The 14,892-nt window shown below is 39.9% G+C and overlaps 1 protein-coding gene across 5 annotated transcripts in view; it reads left to right on the top strand.

The window, feature by feature from the left end:
* HECW2 (HECT, C2 and WW domain containing E3 ubiquitin protein ligase 2) overlaps positions 1-14,892 on the top strand; it is a 324,224-nt gene that overhangs the window by 184,332 nt on the left and 125,000 nt on the right. For all 5 annotated transcript variants that reach the window (XM_089684697.1, XM_089684700.1, XM_089684701.1 and 2 more), the window contains one exon: positions 9,623-9,765. In XM_089684697.1, the coding sequence (XP_089540823.1) occupies positions 9,623-9,765 (143 nt within the window). The remainder of the gene's footprint in view (positions 1-9,622; positions 9,766-14,892) is intronic.

Below are 14,892 nucleotides of genomic sequence, written 5' to 3'. Positions count from 1 at the left end.
TTTCTGCAAAATATAAAAATAAAACTGTATTTAGTTAATAAATAAAGCTCTGGGTGTAAATGAGGTCTTGGCCTGTGTCTGTGTCAGTGTCTTTTTTTTTTTTTAAATGTGGCTATTGCTGTGTGCAGACAGCCTATGTTACACTATGGGGACACAGCAGCTGTACGAACATAGCCGTAGGTCCTAATTTAACAGGTGTGTGGATGCAGGTGTATGGCCTCCAAACACTGACAGTGTGTATTTGCGGCCGCTCACCTGTATCTGCACACTTATCAAATTGGGACCTTTGGCTGTGTTCATACAGTGCTGCATCCTAATGAAGTAATAAATGGCTCCAACCACACAAACTGCTCATTCACACTGTATGGGCCAGATAACCCATGTGAATAAGCCCTTAATTTTATACATTATTTTAAAAAAAATTTAAAACATATTTTTTACGACTTGTTATATTTTAAATGTTTAAATGTATTTTTTTACATTTTTTTTACAACTATTCTTTTAGGGGAGGGCATGAGGGCTGCTTGGATAAAATATCAGGGGTCTAAACAGACCTCTGACATCTCACCTTTGTGACAGCGAAAGAAATTGTGGACACAGATTCTTCAATTCCTTTCTCTGCTGCCTCAGCTGCACTACAGATGAATGAACAGGAGACAGAGGCTCCTGTTCATTCATAAAAATAAAATTAAACAGTAGCAAAGCACTAAAAGATGCCCAATATATAGCACTCACTCAAGTAGGAAAGATCTCAGCTAGTGCTATATAGATAAAGAAGAAATCTCCAAGTACTGTAGTAATCCGCAATGCTGAAGGGTGGCTCAAATAACCACTTAAGCTCCAAAAGGTTTTACCCCTGTCATGACCAGGCCATTTTCTGCTAATCGGCACTGCACTAATTTAACTGGTAATTGCACGCACATGCAACGCTGTACCCAAATAAAAATGTATATAATTGTTTGAAAAAAAGACTGAAAATTCTGAAAAAATTCCCAATATTTTTTACTTTCTGCTGTAAAACATATCCAGTGAAAAGATTTAAAAATCAGATTTCTTCATAAATGTAGGGCAAAATTCTGCTACATATCTTTGGTAAAAAAAAAATCCCACTAGGCGTTTATTAATTGGTTTGCGTGAAAGTTATAGCATCTGCAAACGATGGTATATATACAGGGATTTTTTTTTTTTTTTTTTTAATACTAGTCATGGCGGTGATCAGCGACCTATAGTGGAACTTTGATAGTGTGGAATGCAATCTGACACTAACGCTTTGTGGAAACAGGCTAACTGACAACACCAGTGACATTGATTACAGTGATCAGTGCTAATAATATACACTGTCACTGTACTGATGACACTGGCTGAGAAGGAGTTAACATCTAGGGGCAATCCAAGGGTTAACTTTGTGCCTAACAAGTGTAAAGTGTTTAAAGTGTGCTGCTTTTACTAAGCAATGTGACTGTTTTTACTCCCTGCTTTGCCACATCGCTGCACTTTGTAGAGAGCCTTGTGTTGTTTACCAACATAGGGATGTCTTCTGTCATTCGCTCAGTTGATCAGCGGGTCCCAGCCATAAATCATTGGCCGGGACTCTCTGATTTGGCTTGTGCTAAAGCTAATGATACCACAGCTGGGGCGCCGGGACAAAACCCGAGGCCGCTCTGCCGCAGTAAATCTGTGGTAGGCGGACCTATGTAAATAAACAATAAAAATCAGTCCATAAACCATGAATTTAAACATAAAATAGCAGAGTGGTAAGCTCATTGGTAAACATTGATAACTAGTACTAAAATGTATGCCACTGGTCCAGATATGGAGGAGAGGCTCCATCTATATCAAAACACAAGGAGTGGAGGGAAGAGAGACCATGCAAGCCCATAGTGTTGTTTAAAAGGTTAAAAACCTTTATTAGAACTCCAGTAGTTCTACTCAAACAAGAGCGTAAGCAAAGTACTGCAGCAACCCAGACTCCAGGAAGGGGAGAGGATTGGTGGACAGTCTCTGGACCACTGCCATATACTCAGCTGGGTGGAAGAAGAAACAGCCGCCAGGATCCTCCATTCTGACCATACCGGCACTGAAGCTAACGTCACCACAAGAGTCTGCGCACGGGAGTTCCTCTTCTTCAGCTTTGAGTGGAGGATCCAGATGGCTGCTTCATGTTCCGCCAACTAAATTTAATGTAAACAGTAATGGTTTTCAATGCTATAAACTTTCTAGCAGATTGCAGCACCATGGCTGAAATGTTTATGTAAATTTTTTCTCAAATGATCATGGAAATTAGATTGAATTTACAGATGATCTAATTGCTGCCATCCTGAAAGCCTAGGATGATTCTTTGAAATCTACAAAACCCCCCAGAATTCTCAGCCTTAACCTTGAAATCCTTACATCTGTGCCAGGTGAAGCATATTCCCCTTAGAGAAGCCTCTGATAAGGTATTCACAATTGTCAATGGTATACACACAGACAACTTTTAACAGAAACTTCTAATGCTTCTCCTTTTAGACATAAAACTTGCACAAGGTTATATACAGTATTCTCTGTTCTTTTGACATTCATGATCCACGGCCCTTTCTATTAGCACTATAATCCCTACATAAGGAAACAAAAACATTCCTAAACCTTTCTACAATAATCCCCCCATTAGTTGTATACCAGGCAAGAGTGCCCCTTTTTACATCTTGATATAAGTGACCTTGGTAATGTTTGTGGTGGACTGGCTAGTAAACCTAACTTATGTGCATGTTTCTTTATCCAACCTGTTCCATTTATTTACAAAACTGGGGCAAATCTCCTGCTTAGCACTCAACATTGTTAAATGATATGCTCTTTTCTGTAATACATTCATGGTACAGCAAATAACAGCCACCTTTCATTATTTTGTTAAAATAACCACTTAAAGAAATGGTACAGACAGAATTACACTCCCACAGTTCACAAACTGAAGGTCGATTCAGAGAGAATAAACTCCTTTTGTATCATGGGTGGATCATACTTTGTCAGCAAGGGAAAACTCAGACAAGACCGGCAGTGCTACCTGGAATCTCGGTGCAGCAGAGATAATGTTGTAAAGCGTTCATGTACAACAGGGCGCTTGGAAAACTCTTCTGAACGATGGAAACTGACTGCTTGAAAATGTAGGTTAAAAAATGTCAGTTTAGCTGCATTTTGCACACCGCGTTTAACCGAGTTTATGCACGTTTACATTTAGAAGCATTTTTAAAAGATAACCTCAGGAGACCCTCCCAAAATGCCCAGAATGCACTGAAAAATAGTAAATTCACTAAAAAAGGCTACTAAAATACAGCATGAGTTATTTTATCAAGTCATGCGGTATTTTAGTAGTGAAAAGCATGCATCATGTATGAATGTAAAAGAAAGAATTGCCAGCAATTTAAAAATAATTTAAAAAAAACGACATGGAGTCCCCCCTCCCATCCATACCAAGCTCCCCCCCTCCCCACAAAGCACCTTGCCCCCATGTTGATAGGGACAAGGGCCTCTTCCTCACAACCCTGGGCTGTGGTTGTGGGGGTCTGTGGGCGGGGGCTTATCGGAATCTGGAAGCCCCGCTTTAGAAAGGGGGCCCTCAGATACTAGCCCCCCCCCACGTAAATGAGTATGGGGTACATGGCACCGCTATCCATTCACAAAAAGAAAGCTGTAGAATGAAAAAACACAGGAGTCATTCTTTGACAAGTCCTTTAATAAAAGAATGTCCCCCGAAGTAGATCCAACGTCAATCATGATGTCCGCCACTGCCACTCCGAAAAAAAAAAGCTCCACCACCGACCCTGGCCCCCGGCTGTCTGCTCAGAAGCTGGTTTGACAGTTCTTAAATATGTAAGGGGCTGGGCCACCTGGTGACATCACCCATGTGACCCCACCCCCCGTGTGACATAGACCGGGGCATGCTACACGGGGGAGTGGTCACATACGTGGTGGCCCCGCCCCTTACATATTTAAGAACTGTCAAATCAGCTTCTGAGCAGATGGCCGGGGGCCAGGCTCATTTTTTCAGAGCAGCGGCTGATATTGTGATTGACATAGCGGTACCATGTACCGCATACCTATTCATATGGGATGGGGGGCGGGATCTGGGGGCCCCTTGCTAAAGAGGGCTTCCAGATTCCGATAAACCACTCACTTGCAGACCCCCATAACCACAGCCCAGGGTTGTGGGGAAGAGGCCCTTGTCCCTATCAACATGGGGATAAGGTGCTTTGGGGGAGGAGCCCCCCTACCCCAAAGCACCCCCCCCATGTTGAGGGCATGTGTCCTGGTATGGTTTGGGGGGGGGCGCTTGTGCTCGCTCGCCCCCCCCCCCCTTTTCCTGACCTGTCAGGCTGCATGCTCGGATAAGGGACTGGTATGGATTTTGGAAGGGAACTGCACAGCATTTTTATTTTAATTTTGGTGTGAGGCTTCGCCTCAAAATCCATACCAGACGCAAAGGGCTTGGTATGGATGGGAGGGGGGACCCCATGCCGTTTTTTAAAATTATTTTTTAATTGCCGGCAATTCTTTCTTTTACATTCAGCTGTCAGTGGCAACCCCGCTGTCAGCTGAAATATGATGCATGCTTTTCACTAGTAAAATTCCGCATGACTTGATAAAATCATGCGGTATTTTAGTAGCCTTTTTTAGTGGATTCAAATTATTTTTTTTTAAATGCTATGTGATATCCTACTGCATACTTGGGTGCGGTAGGATACTGCTTAGTGAATTGTACCCTGGATATGGACCAGTCAAAAAACGCTTCTAAACACAAATGCTTATAAATGTGGTTAACTGCGTTTACTCGTGTTTATAAGTGTTTGGCGTTTGAAACACCGCTAAAATCTACTCCTGAACGCAATTTTGCTGCGTTCAAAAAAACGACTGTAAACTCAACTGCCTGTAAACGACTGTAAACGACTATGTGTACATGGAAAACATTAGGGAGAGTTCAGGGGCTGCTGAAAAAAATGCAGAAAATTCCTGAACGTCAGTTTATCAGCTGCAGTGTACATGAGCCCTAAACCTGCAACAGACAATTAGGAACTTTCTGGATTTCTGTCAGGATCACTAGTTATTTGTCAGTTATTGCAGCTTTTATGAAGAGATAAAACATTGGGTAAATTTCATGTATTGCAAAGATGTATTTTTCTCGTAATGTATTAAATACTTTTCCTCTTGGGAATACATTTAGAACGTTTGTTAAATTGTTTTTTAAACTCATCACACCCCTATGCATATATATGCATTTTTGTTCCACTTTTTTCAACCTGTACTGCCTAGGAAAACAAAAAAAATCAAAGTTGGCTAGCACTAAAATGCTGTATAATGTCAAAAAATTTATATTTTCAAATAAGTGCAGCAATAGGTCCAAATCAAGTGCAAATTCCAATATGATACAGCAAAGACAACATAAAGTGGAATAAAGCGATCCAACAAGATCAAAAAAGTAGAAACTTGTTCTCAGGAAATGCGTACCTAAAATGCATAAATATGATACATTAAACACAATTTATTATGCTATATACACTTGTAGAATGCACACAGTGTATAAAGTGACACAACAAATTTATGATGAAACCTAGTCCGTTGATATTAAATCCATGAACCACAATCAGTTGATACCAACTCCCATGAAAAATAAACAAACAGTAATTTGTAGTAGAAATCGTAAAAATACATCACTTTTATTTTTTGAATGACAATTTTACACTGTGCATTTTAAAGCAAGAAATGTTTATATTAAATATGATATATTTCTTTATTGTTCATTGAGGTATACCAGAATCATAGATATTTGGGTTATACTGCCCAATACAGGAGGTTATGGGTACTGGCAACCAAAAAAATGACCAGTCTGGTACAAATCCCTCCACTCACAGCATGCCTCAGTTTTTTCCTATTGTCGTGGTAGCATGGATGTCTTTTCCCTATTGAGAATCATTAACCATTTTTAGTAGCCATTTTTTTCTGTTGTTCAAGCCTGTTTTTATTCAAGTCAAGACTTCTTTACATGCTGCTTGAGTTAGTCTCTTTCATGCAGATATCCAGATTGAACCTCCCAAAGAAAAAAGGCTCAAGGTCTAAAAAAAACAAGTAAATAGTATTGATCCGGGAGTCCCCAATCAAAGAATCCGTTGAAGATCAAAGAATACAATTAATTAGTTATGGACCAGGATCCGGTGTTTTTTTATATATATACAGGTGAAACTCGAAAAATTAGAATATCGTGCAAAAGTTAATTTATTTCAGTAATGCAACTTAACAGGTGAAACTAATATATGAGATAGACTCATTACATGCAAAGCAAGATAGTTCAAGCCGTGATTTGTCATAATTGTGATGTTTATGGCTTACAGCTCATGAAAACTCCAAATCCACAATCTCAGAAAATTAGAATATTACATGCAATCAATTAAACAAAGATTGTACATAGAACAATATCGGACCTCTGAAAAGTATAAGCGTGCATATGTACTCAGTACTTGGTTTGGGCCCCTTTTGCAGCAATTACTGCCTCAGTGCGGAGTGGCATGGAAACTATCAGCCTGTGGCACTGCTGAGGTGTTATGGAAAACCAGGATGCTTCAATAGCAGCCTTCAGCTCTTCTGCATTGTTCAGTCTCATGTCTCTTATCTTTCTCTTGGCAATGCCCCTTAGATTCTCTATGGGGTTCAGGTCAGGCGAGTTTGCTGGCCAATCAAGCACAGTGATCCCACGGTCATTGAACCAGGTTTTGGTGCTTTTGGCAATGTGGGCAGGTGCCAAGTCCTGCTGGAAAATGAAGTCAGCATCCCCATAAAGCTCGTCTGCGAAAGGAAGCATGAAGTGCTCCAAAATCTCCTGGTAGACGACTGCGTTGACCCTGGACTTAATGAAGCACAGTGGACCAACAGCAGCAGATAACATGGCTTCCCAAATCAACACAGACTGTGGAAACTTCACACTGGACTTCAAGCATCTTGCAGTGTGTGCCTCTCCATTCTTCCTCCATACTCTGGGTCCTCGGTTTCCAAATGAGATGCAAAAGTTGCTCTCTTCAGAAAAGAGGACTTTGGACCACTGAGCAACAGACCAGGTCTGTTTTTCTTTAGCCCAGGTAAGACGCTTCTGACGTTCTTTGTTGTTTGGGAGCAGCTTGACAAGAGGAATACAACATTTGAAGCCCATGTCCAGGATCCGTCTGTGTGTGGTGGCTCTTGATGCACTGACTCCAGCCTCAGTCCACTCCTTGTGAAAGTCCCCAACACTTTTGAATGGCCTTTTCCTGACAATCCTTTCCAGGCTGCAGTCATCCCTGCTGCTTGTGCACCTTTTTCTTCCACACTTTTCCCTTCCACATAACCTTCTATTCATGGGCTTTGATACAGCACTTTGGGAACATCCAACTTCTTTTGCAATTACCTTTTGAGGCTTTCCCTTCTTATGGAGGGTGTCAATTATGGTTTTCTGCACAACTGTCAGGTCAGCAGTCTTTCCCATGATTGTGATTCCTACTGAACCAGACTGAGAGACCATTTAAAGGCTCAGGAACACTTTGCAGGTGTTATGGCTTAATTTGGAAAACAATGCAGTTCCAACATCAAAGATGGCCACCTTGAACTCACCCCTCAGCGCGTGCGCTCCACTCACCGGAAGTGACGTAGATCATAAGGACAGCAGACCGGAAGTGGACGCACGTTGAGGGGTGTGTTCCAGGCGGCCATCTTTGATGTTGGAACTGCATTGCTATCCTCTGCAAACCACAAGACTGTGAGGTCTCTGGATAGAACTGTGGATATGTGGATCTGTGTGAGCCGAAGAAGGCAATTAAACAAATGCTTTTAATTTTCCATGAACATGTGAGTGGCCTGGTATTACTATTATTTTACTGATTATTATTGGCAATATTACACTATTGCACTGCTGGGGAGCTCTTGAAGGAGTGAGTTGGAGGAGAGCATCATATCAGTCAAGGTGGATAAGGAGCTCTGGAGAATATAGAGGGGGCATAGGATCCCTAAAATCCTAAAAGGCACAATACTCACCAATTATCTGGTGAGTGCGGTTGATGTTGATTTTTCACTGGTGGATGGTGGAAGCACATTTCTTTGGGAGAAAATTTTTTGTTTTTTATACACCTTTGGGAAAGGACATCTATATTCAATTTTATGACACATTTTTAAGGAAATGAATTTGTGGACACTTTATAATTGTATTTAATTATTGATGTTGATGGATGTTAGCATATGGTGAGGAGGTTTTGTGTTTTGTGCTGTTATCATATATTTCTTTATTAATTGGTGTATTGCACAGCAGCATACCTTTTACCTCTAATCACGTACTGAAAAAAGTATTTTTGTGCGCTGGGGTTTGTGTTTTACTTATTTTTAGTTATGGCTTAATTAGCTGACTAGAGTGGGACACTTTGAGCCTAGAATATTGCACCTTTTCACAATATTCTAATTTTCAGAGATTGTGGATTTGGGGTTTTCATGAGCTGTAAGCCATAATCCTCACAATTATGACAAATCATGGCTTGAACTATCTTGCTTTGCATGTAATGAGTCTATCTCCTATATTAGTTTCACCTTTTTAAGTTGCATTACTACAGTAAATGACTTTTGCACGATATTCTAATTTTTTGAGTTTCACCTGTAGACTCAAATAATTAATTAATATTGGTAGGGAGGCTGGTGGTCAAAGAATACATAAATGGCTTCTTTATTTTAAACAAAGACATATTAAAAACATATCAATACCAAACAAAACAAAAAAACTGGTGTATCCTCAGCATTAGTTTTGCAGACAATACGCAGATTCCACTGCACTGAATGATGGTGGAGCATGCCTGGAATGTGACCTCCAGATACTGGGCTATGCATTGTGATGTTTTTCAGAACTGTGTGACCTGTGTTAGTTAGCTGCTTTACAGGTCCAGAGCCATTGCACTGCCTCTGGTGTGACCCTCTCTCTGAAGGCTAATTTATGAGAAGACCATGTAGAATGAACACTGGGGGCTACTTCTTTCAATAGAAAATTTGTGCCCCATTATTCTCATCTATTTTCTGTTTGTTTCCACGGAAAGGGTTAAAACACTGAGTAAATGCTGGGTGCTGCTTCACAAGCTTTAATGCCACACATTGGTACTCTGCACTTGGTTCCCACCATTCAGTGTAAGGTAAGTAAGGTCCCAAATGTCACTGAATCCTATGTCCTTCAATGAACAGGAAAGGTCATAAACTTTTTGTACTCGCCTTAAAGTCCTTTTTTCGGAGTTCATTGAAAATGCAGGTTGTACCCCTCAGTGTATATGTTGTCTAAATCGCTTGATTGCAAATGGTTGGGAGTGGGAGGGGTAATTTCAAGCTGGCTATAACTTTTTGTTTGTCAGTGCCCATATCCTGTAGGTGGCAGTATAACCCAGGTATCTCTAAATCTTGGGTCCCTCAATGAATTCCAAGAAAATTATTTTACATTGGGTACAAAAATCCTGTATTATCTTGTATTGAGGTAATATTAGTAACTCAATCTCTAGTCTGAAGAAATTACTATCACCTCCTAAAATGTATTGATTAGATGCTGTTAAAAAAGGGTAAATACTGTCAAAAATATTTTCTGATCCTTTTTTTTTTCTTTTAGAAATATTCATTTGTTGCACTTTTAACTGATGTTTTGGAAATTGAAATAAAAGATAAATTTGCCAAAAGTCGTCCTATCATCAAGAGGTTTCTTGGAAAATTAACTATTCCGGTTCAAAGACTCTTGGAGAGACATGCAATTGGGTAATTATTCGGTTTTGTGCATTGGTGATGTTATTTGCAGTTATAAGGCTGCATTCACACTTGAACGTTTTGTAGTTCGAAGCTCTAAAAAAGCTCAAACTCAAAAAAGCAATTGTTCTCTATGGTGCCTGTTTACACCTGATCAGGCACCACAGAGAATAATTGATTTTTTAAGTTTGAGTGTTTTTTGAGCTTCGAGCTTCAAGCTACAAAACGCTCAATTGTGAATGCAGCCTAAGTCTATTTTTGTTTGCAAATCTGAATTATTCCAAACCATTCTAATTCACTGATATTTTTCATTGTAACAATATACAGTGCCTGGAAAAAGTATTCATACTCCTTGAAATTTTCCACATTTTGCCTTGTTACAACCAAAAACATAAATGTACTTTATTGGAATTTTATGTGATAGACCAGCACAAAATGGCACATAATTGTGAAGTGGAAGGAAAATGATCAATGTTTTTCAAATTTTTTTATAAATACATATCTAAAAAGTGTATTTGTATTCAGCCCCCTTTACTCTGATACCCCTAACTAAAATCTAGTGGAACCAATTTCCTTCAGAAGTCACCTAATTAGTAAATAGAGTCCACCTATGTGTAATTTAATCTCAGTATAAATACAACTGTTCTGTGAAGCCCTCAGAGGTTTGTTAGAGAAAATTAGTGAACAAACAGCATCATGAAGGCTAAGGAACACACCAGACAGGTCAGGGATAAAGTTCTAGAGACGTTTAAAGAAGGGTTAGTTTATAAATAAATATCCCAAGCTTTGAACATCTCACAGAGCACTGTTCAATCCATCATCCAATAATGGAAAGAGTATGGCACAACTGCAAACCTACCAAGACATGGTCGTCCACCTAAATTGACAGGCCGGTCAAGGAGAGCATTAATCAGAGAAGCAGCCAAGAGGCCCATGGTAACTCTGGAGAAGCTGCAGAGATCCACAGCTCAGGTGGGTAAATCTTTCGACAGGACATCTATTAGTCGTGCACTCCACAATTTTGGCCTTTATGGAAGAATGGCAAGAAGAAAGCCATTGTTGAAAGAAAGCAATCAGAAGTTCCGTTTGCAGTTTGCGAGAAGCCATGTGGGGGACACAGCAAACATGTGGAAGAAGGTGCTCTGGTCAGATGAGGCCAAAATAGAACATTTTGGCCTAAATGTAAACCGCTACGTGTGGCGGAAAACTAACACTGCACATCACCCTGAACACACCATCCCCACCGTGAAACGTGGTGGCAGCATCATGTTGTGGGGATGCTTTTCTTCAGCAGGGACAGCAAAGCTGGTCAGAGTTGATAGGAAGATGGATGGAGCCAAATACAGGGCAATAGTAGAAGAAAAATTTGTAGAGTCTGCAGAATACTTGAGACTGGGGCAGAGGTTCACCTTCCAGCAGGACAACGACCCTAAACATACAGCCAGAGATACAATGGAATGGTTTAGATCAAAGCATATTCATGTATTAGAATGACCCAGTCAAAGTCCAGACCTAAATCCAATTGAGAATCTGTGGCAAGACTTGCTGTTCACAGACGTTCTCCATCCAATCTGACAGAGCTTGAGCAATTTTGCAGAGAAGAATGGGCAAAAATTTTACTCTCCTAGATGTGCAAAGCTGGTAGAGACATCCCCAAAAAGACTTGCAGCTGTATTTGCAGAGAAAGGTGGTTCTACTAAGTATTGACTCGGGGGCTAAATACTAATGCACGCCACACTTCAAAGATCTGTATTTATAAAAAATTTTGAAAACCATTTATCATTTTCCTTCCACTTCACAATTATGTGCTACTTTGTGTTTGTCTATCACATAAAATCCCAATACAATACATTTATGTTTTTGGTTGTAACATAACAAAATGTGGAACATTTCAAGGGGTATGAATACTTTTTCAAGGCACTGTACAAACAAAATTGAGTAACCCCCATTATGGTGCAGTGTGTATGAGACAGATCTAAAGGTCCAACTTGGCTAATTAACTTTTCTTTTTGGATTTTGGCTGGTCACTTTGATCACATTTACAATGGTGCACAAAACTTTCCCATTTCGTCTGTGTGCTTTTGGATACATGTCCTTTTTAGTAAAAAAAATAAATAAATGTTCATGCATTGTATATATTACTGCTGTTACTTTTTAATACTGTAGTTATAGCTGGCAAATAAAGTATTAAATATAAGCATGCTGCCATCTTCAGGCAGCAGTGACATCTGCACACTGAGGGCTTATTTTCCCAATCATTAATGAGACTGAGTCTGTTAGTGACAGCTAAGTCTGCAAGGTAACAACTGCACAAAGGATCAGTATGATATGGTTATGGATCAGTTGTATTTTGTTTTATTTGTTTTCATACAGTATGTATGAATCTGTAGTTTATTTGTTTTTTGTATAACTTATACACAATCTTAGAAAGCCCATATATTAGTTTTTTCAAGTGTGTGGATGAGGGAAGCCCACAGAGCAGATGAGCAAAGTCGATCTGTAGTTCAAATGTCTGTTTAACCACAGTGCATATGCATGGATTTAAATTTGGTCTGTCCCTGCTGAACTGGCCAAATTTCAATCCATGTACTGTATGGGCAGCTTTAGTTTTGCAAATTTGTGGCACAGTTTGTCTGACATCTCAGTCAGTGCTGCTGGTTAAGGCAGAAGTTACTACTATAATGACTCTACTTGTATGCTTAGTTTCAGCTATTGAATACTGTAAACAACATGCTTTTTTTCATCAAAGAAGCAAAGGGAGAGTCTTTAAGTAGAACTATTGGCAAAACAATTTTTTTTCTATTTTGGATAGATTGAAGGAGGGTTATGACCCCTCTCAGGTTTTTTTTTACCATCTTTGTCCCACAGGGGAAATTTACCTTCACTTCATGTCCCACAGCCAAAACAGGAAGCAAGAGGAAATCCCTGCAAATTAAGGGAATTCACTGGGGTGCCCCAGGTCACCAGAACCAGTGTCCCCATTGGAAGATTTCCCCTCTATTATTTTTCTGGTGACATCACAAAATTTGGGATTTTGTTTTACTTTCACTTTTGATGATAATGGTAAAGAGGATGAATAGAGAGAGTAAATCTTCCTAATGGGGGCAGAGGCAGGCCCGGACTGGCCATTTTCCCAGTGGGCTGGGGCCACTGGCCAGCATGTCTTAACAAGAGCTGGCTGTGACATGCAGCGCCAGCCGTGGGTGGATGTGCAATTCAGGCATGCACTGCCAACACTTGCCAAAAATTGCTCAGTGATGGTGGTAGGAGCGGAAAGAGTCTCTCCATTTCCCTGCCCACCAAGCTGTTCCATGACAACCGAAATTCCTAATTAGCACACGTGCCACGCAAACGCTGGTCGCTTGGGAACCAGGAGTGGAGGAGGGACGGAGAAGCTGAGGCCCTCCTGCACATGAAAGCTGATGAGGTGCTGCAGCTGCATAAAAGGAAGTCATTACAGCTGGTATACGCCCACCTCTCTTCCCGCCCACTTCTTTTCGAAGGCAAAAAGAAGGCTAAGGGTCAGATTTGATTCTGCAGGGCCAGATGCTCCTTTTTAAATTGTAAATATGCAGTTTTTTTTCTCCCCTGTAACTGCAGTCTCTTCTGATTAGCAGGCTCATGGCCAGGCTTTTCTATTCAGTGTGCACCTGCGGTGTGCCTGCCTCAAGCTGAAGGGAAGACTGCTCTACCCAGAAAAGTTGACTGTGGATGAAGTATTTAACAGGCTTTGTAAGCACTACTAAAAGTAACACTCAGAAAGCCAGTTATAAAGCAATATTTCTTTATAACTGGCTTTGCAGTACTGACAAAGCCAGTTATAATACATTACTCACAGAGCCAGTCATAAAGGAGTTTTGCCTAATAACTGGCTTTGTGAGTAATGCTTAATAACTGGCTTTGTGAATAATGTTTTACAGCTGGCTTTTCAGTAGTCAAAAAGCCAGTTATTTAGCATTACTCACAAAACCAGTTATTAAGCAAAACTTCTTTATGTCTGGCTTTGTGAGTAATGCTTTATAACTGGCTTTGTGAATAATGCTTTACAGCTGGTTTTTCACTAGTCAAAAAGCCAGTTATTTAGCATCACTCACAAAGCCAACTATTAAGCATAACTCCTTTATGTCTGGCTTTGTGAGTAATGCTTTATAACTGGCTTTACAGGACTCACAAAGCCAGTTAATAAGCATTACTCACAGAAGCAGTTACTAAGCATTACTCACAGAGTCAGTTATAAAGGAGGTTTGCTTAATAACTGTCTTTTGTGAGTAATGCTTTATAACTTGCTTTCTAACCACTACCTTAGAAGTTTTATATTTAATTTTTTTTTTTTGAAAGGATCAAACATACAGACCAACAATACCAACTTATGAGAAATGTATAACTTCTCGAACAATAATCACTTGTGAAGATAAATGACACGGACATTATACAGAAAGATGGGAAAAGTGGACATAGCATATACGTATGGGACCAAATAGTTCCTCTGGTGTAGTCTACAGAAAAGGAGGATAAACCACAACAATAGACAGAAATCTAGTACATAGTACACTATGAAAAACAATTAATCATAAGCATAACCAAGCCATAGTCAGGCACCAATATGTGATGCATCAAAAAGTAATGTTGGAAACAAAAGATATAAAAAAAATAATGAAAAAGAAAATGAGAAAAAGAGCATAGGAGGAAGAGTAAAGTAAATGAGGATCAGCCATGGTCCCAATAAGGGACGGAGAGGTATTGAATCCACGGATCCCAGGTACTGTCGAATTTGACGCATTTTTATTAAGAATGTAGGTGAATTTTTCATTAACCATGATCCAATTCAGTTTATTTATGACGTAATCAAGTGGTATCACTGATTGCTTCCAATATTTATCAATTGTAATTCTTGCAACCAGGATAATGAAAAGAATCAATTTGGTCAATTTCTTGGGGATTCCTGAAGGTAATTTCTGAAAAAGGGCTATCTCCAGGGATCTGTGGATATTCACTCCTGTTACTAACTAAAGTTAAATATTCAGATCCAACAGGACATTGCCACCAAATATGGCACATGGTTCCCTCCCGCCCATAGCGCCAGAATCAGGAAGGCGATGTGGTAGGGTACATTTTTGTAAGACGTGTAGGGACCAAGTA

Source organism: Staurois parvus, unplaced genomic scaffold (assembly GCF_062004578.1).
Source record: "Staurois parvus isolate SC_StPar_1 unplaced genomic scaffold, SC_StPar_1.0 ptg000353l, whole genome shotgun sequence".
Taxonomy (NCBI): domain Eukaryota; kingdom Metazoa; phylum Chordata; class Amphibia; order Anura; family Ranidae; genus Staurois; species Staurois parvus.
This window is presented reverse-complemented; position numbering and strand designations above follow the sequence as displayed.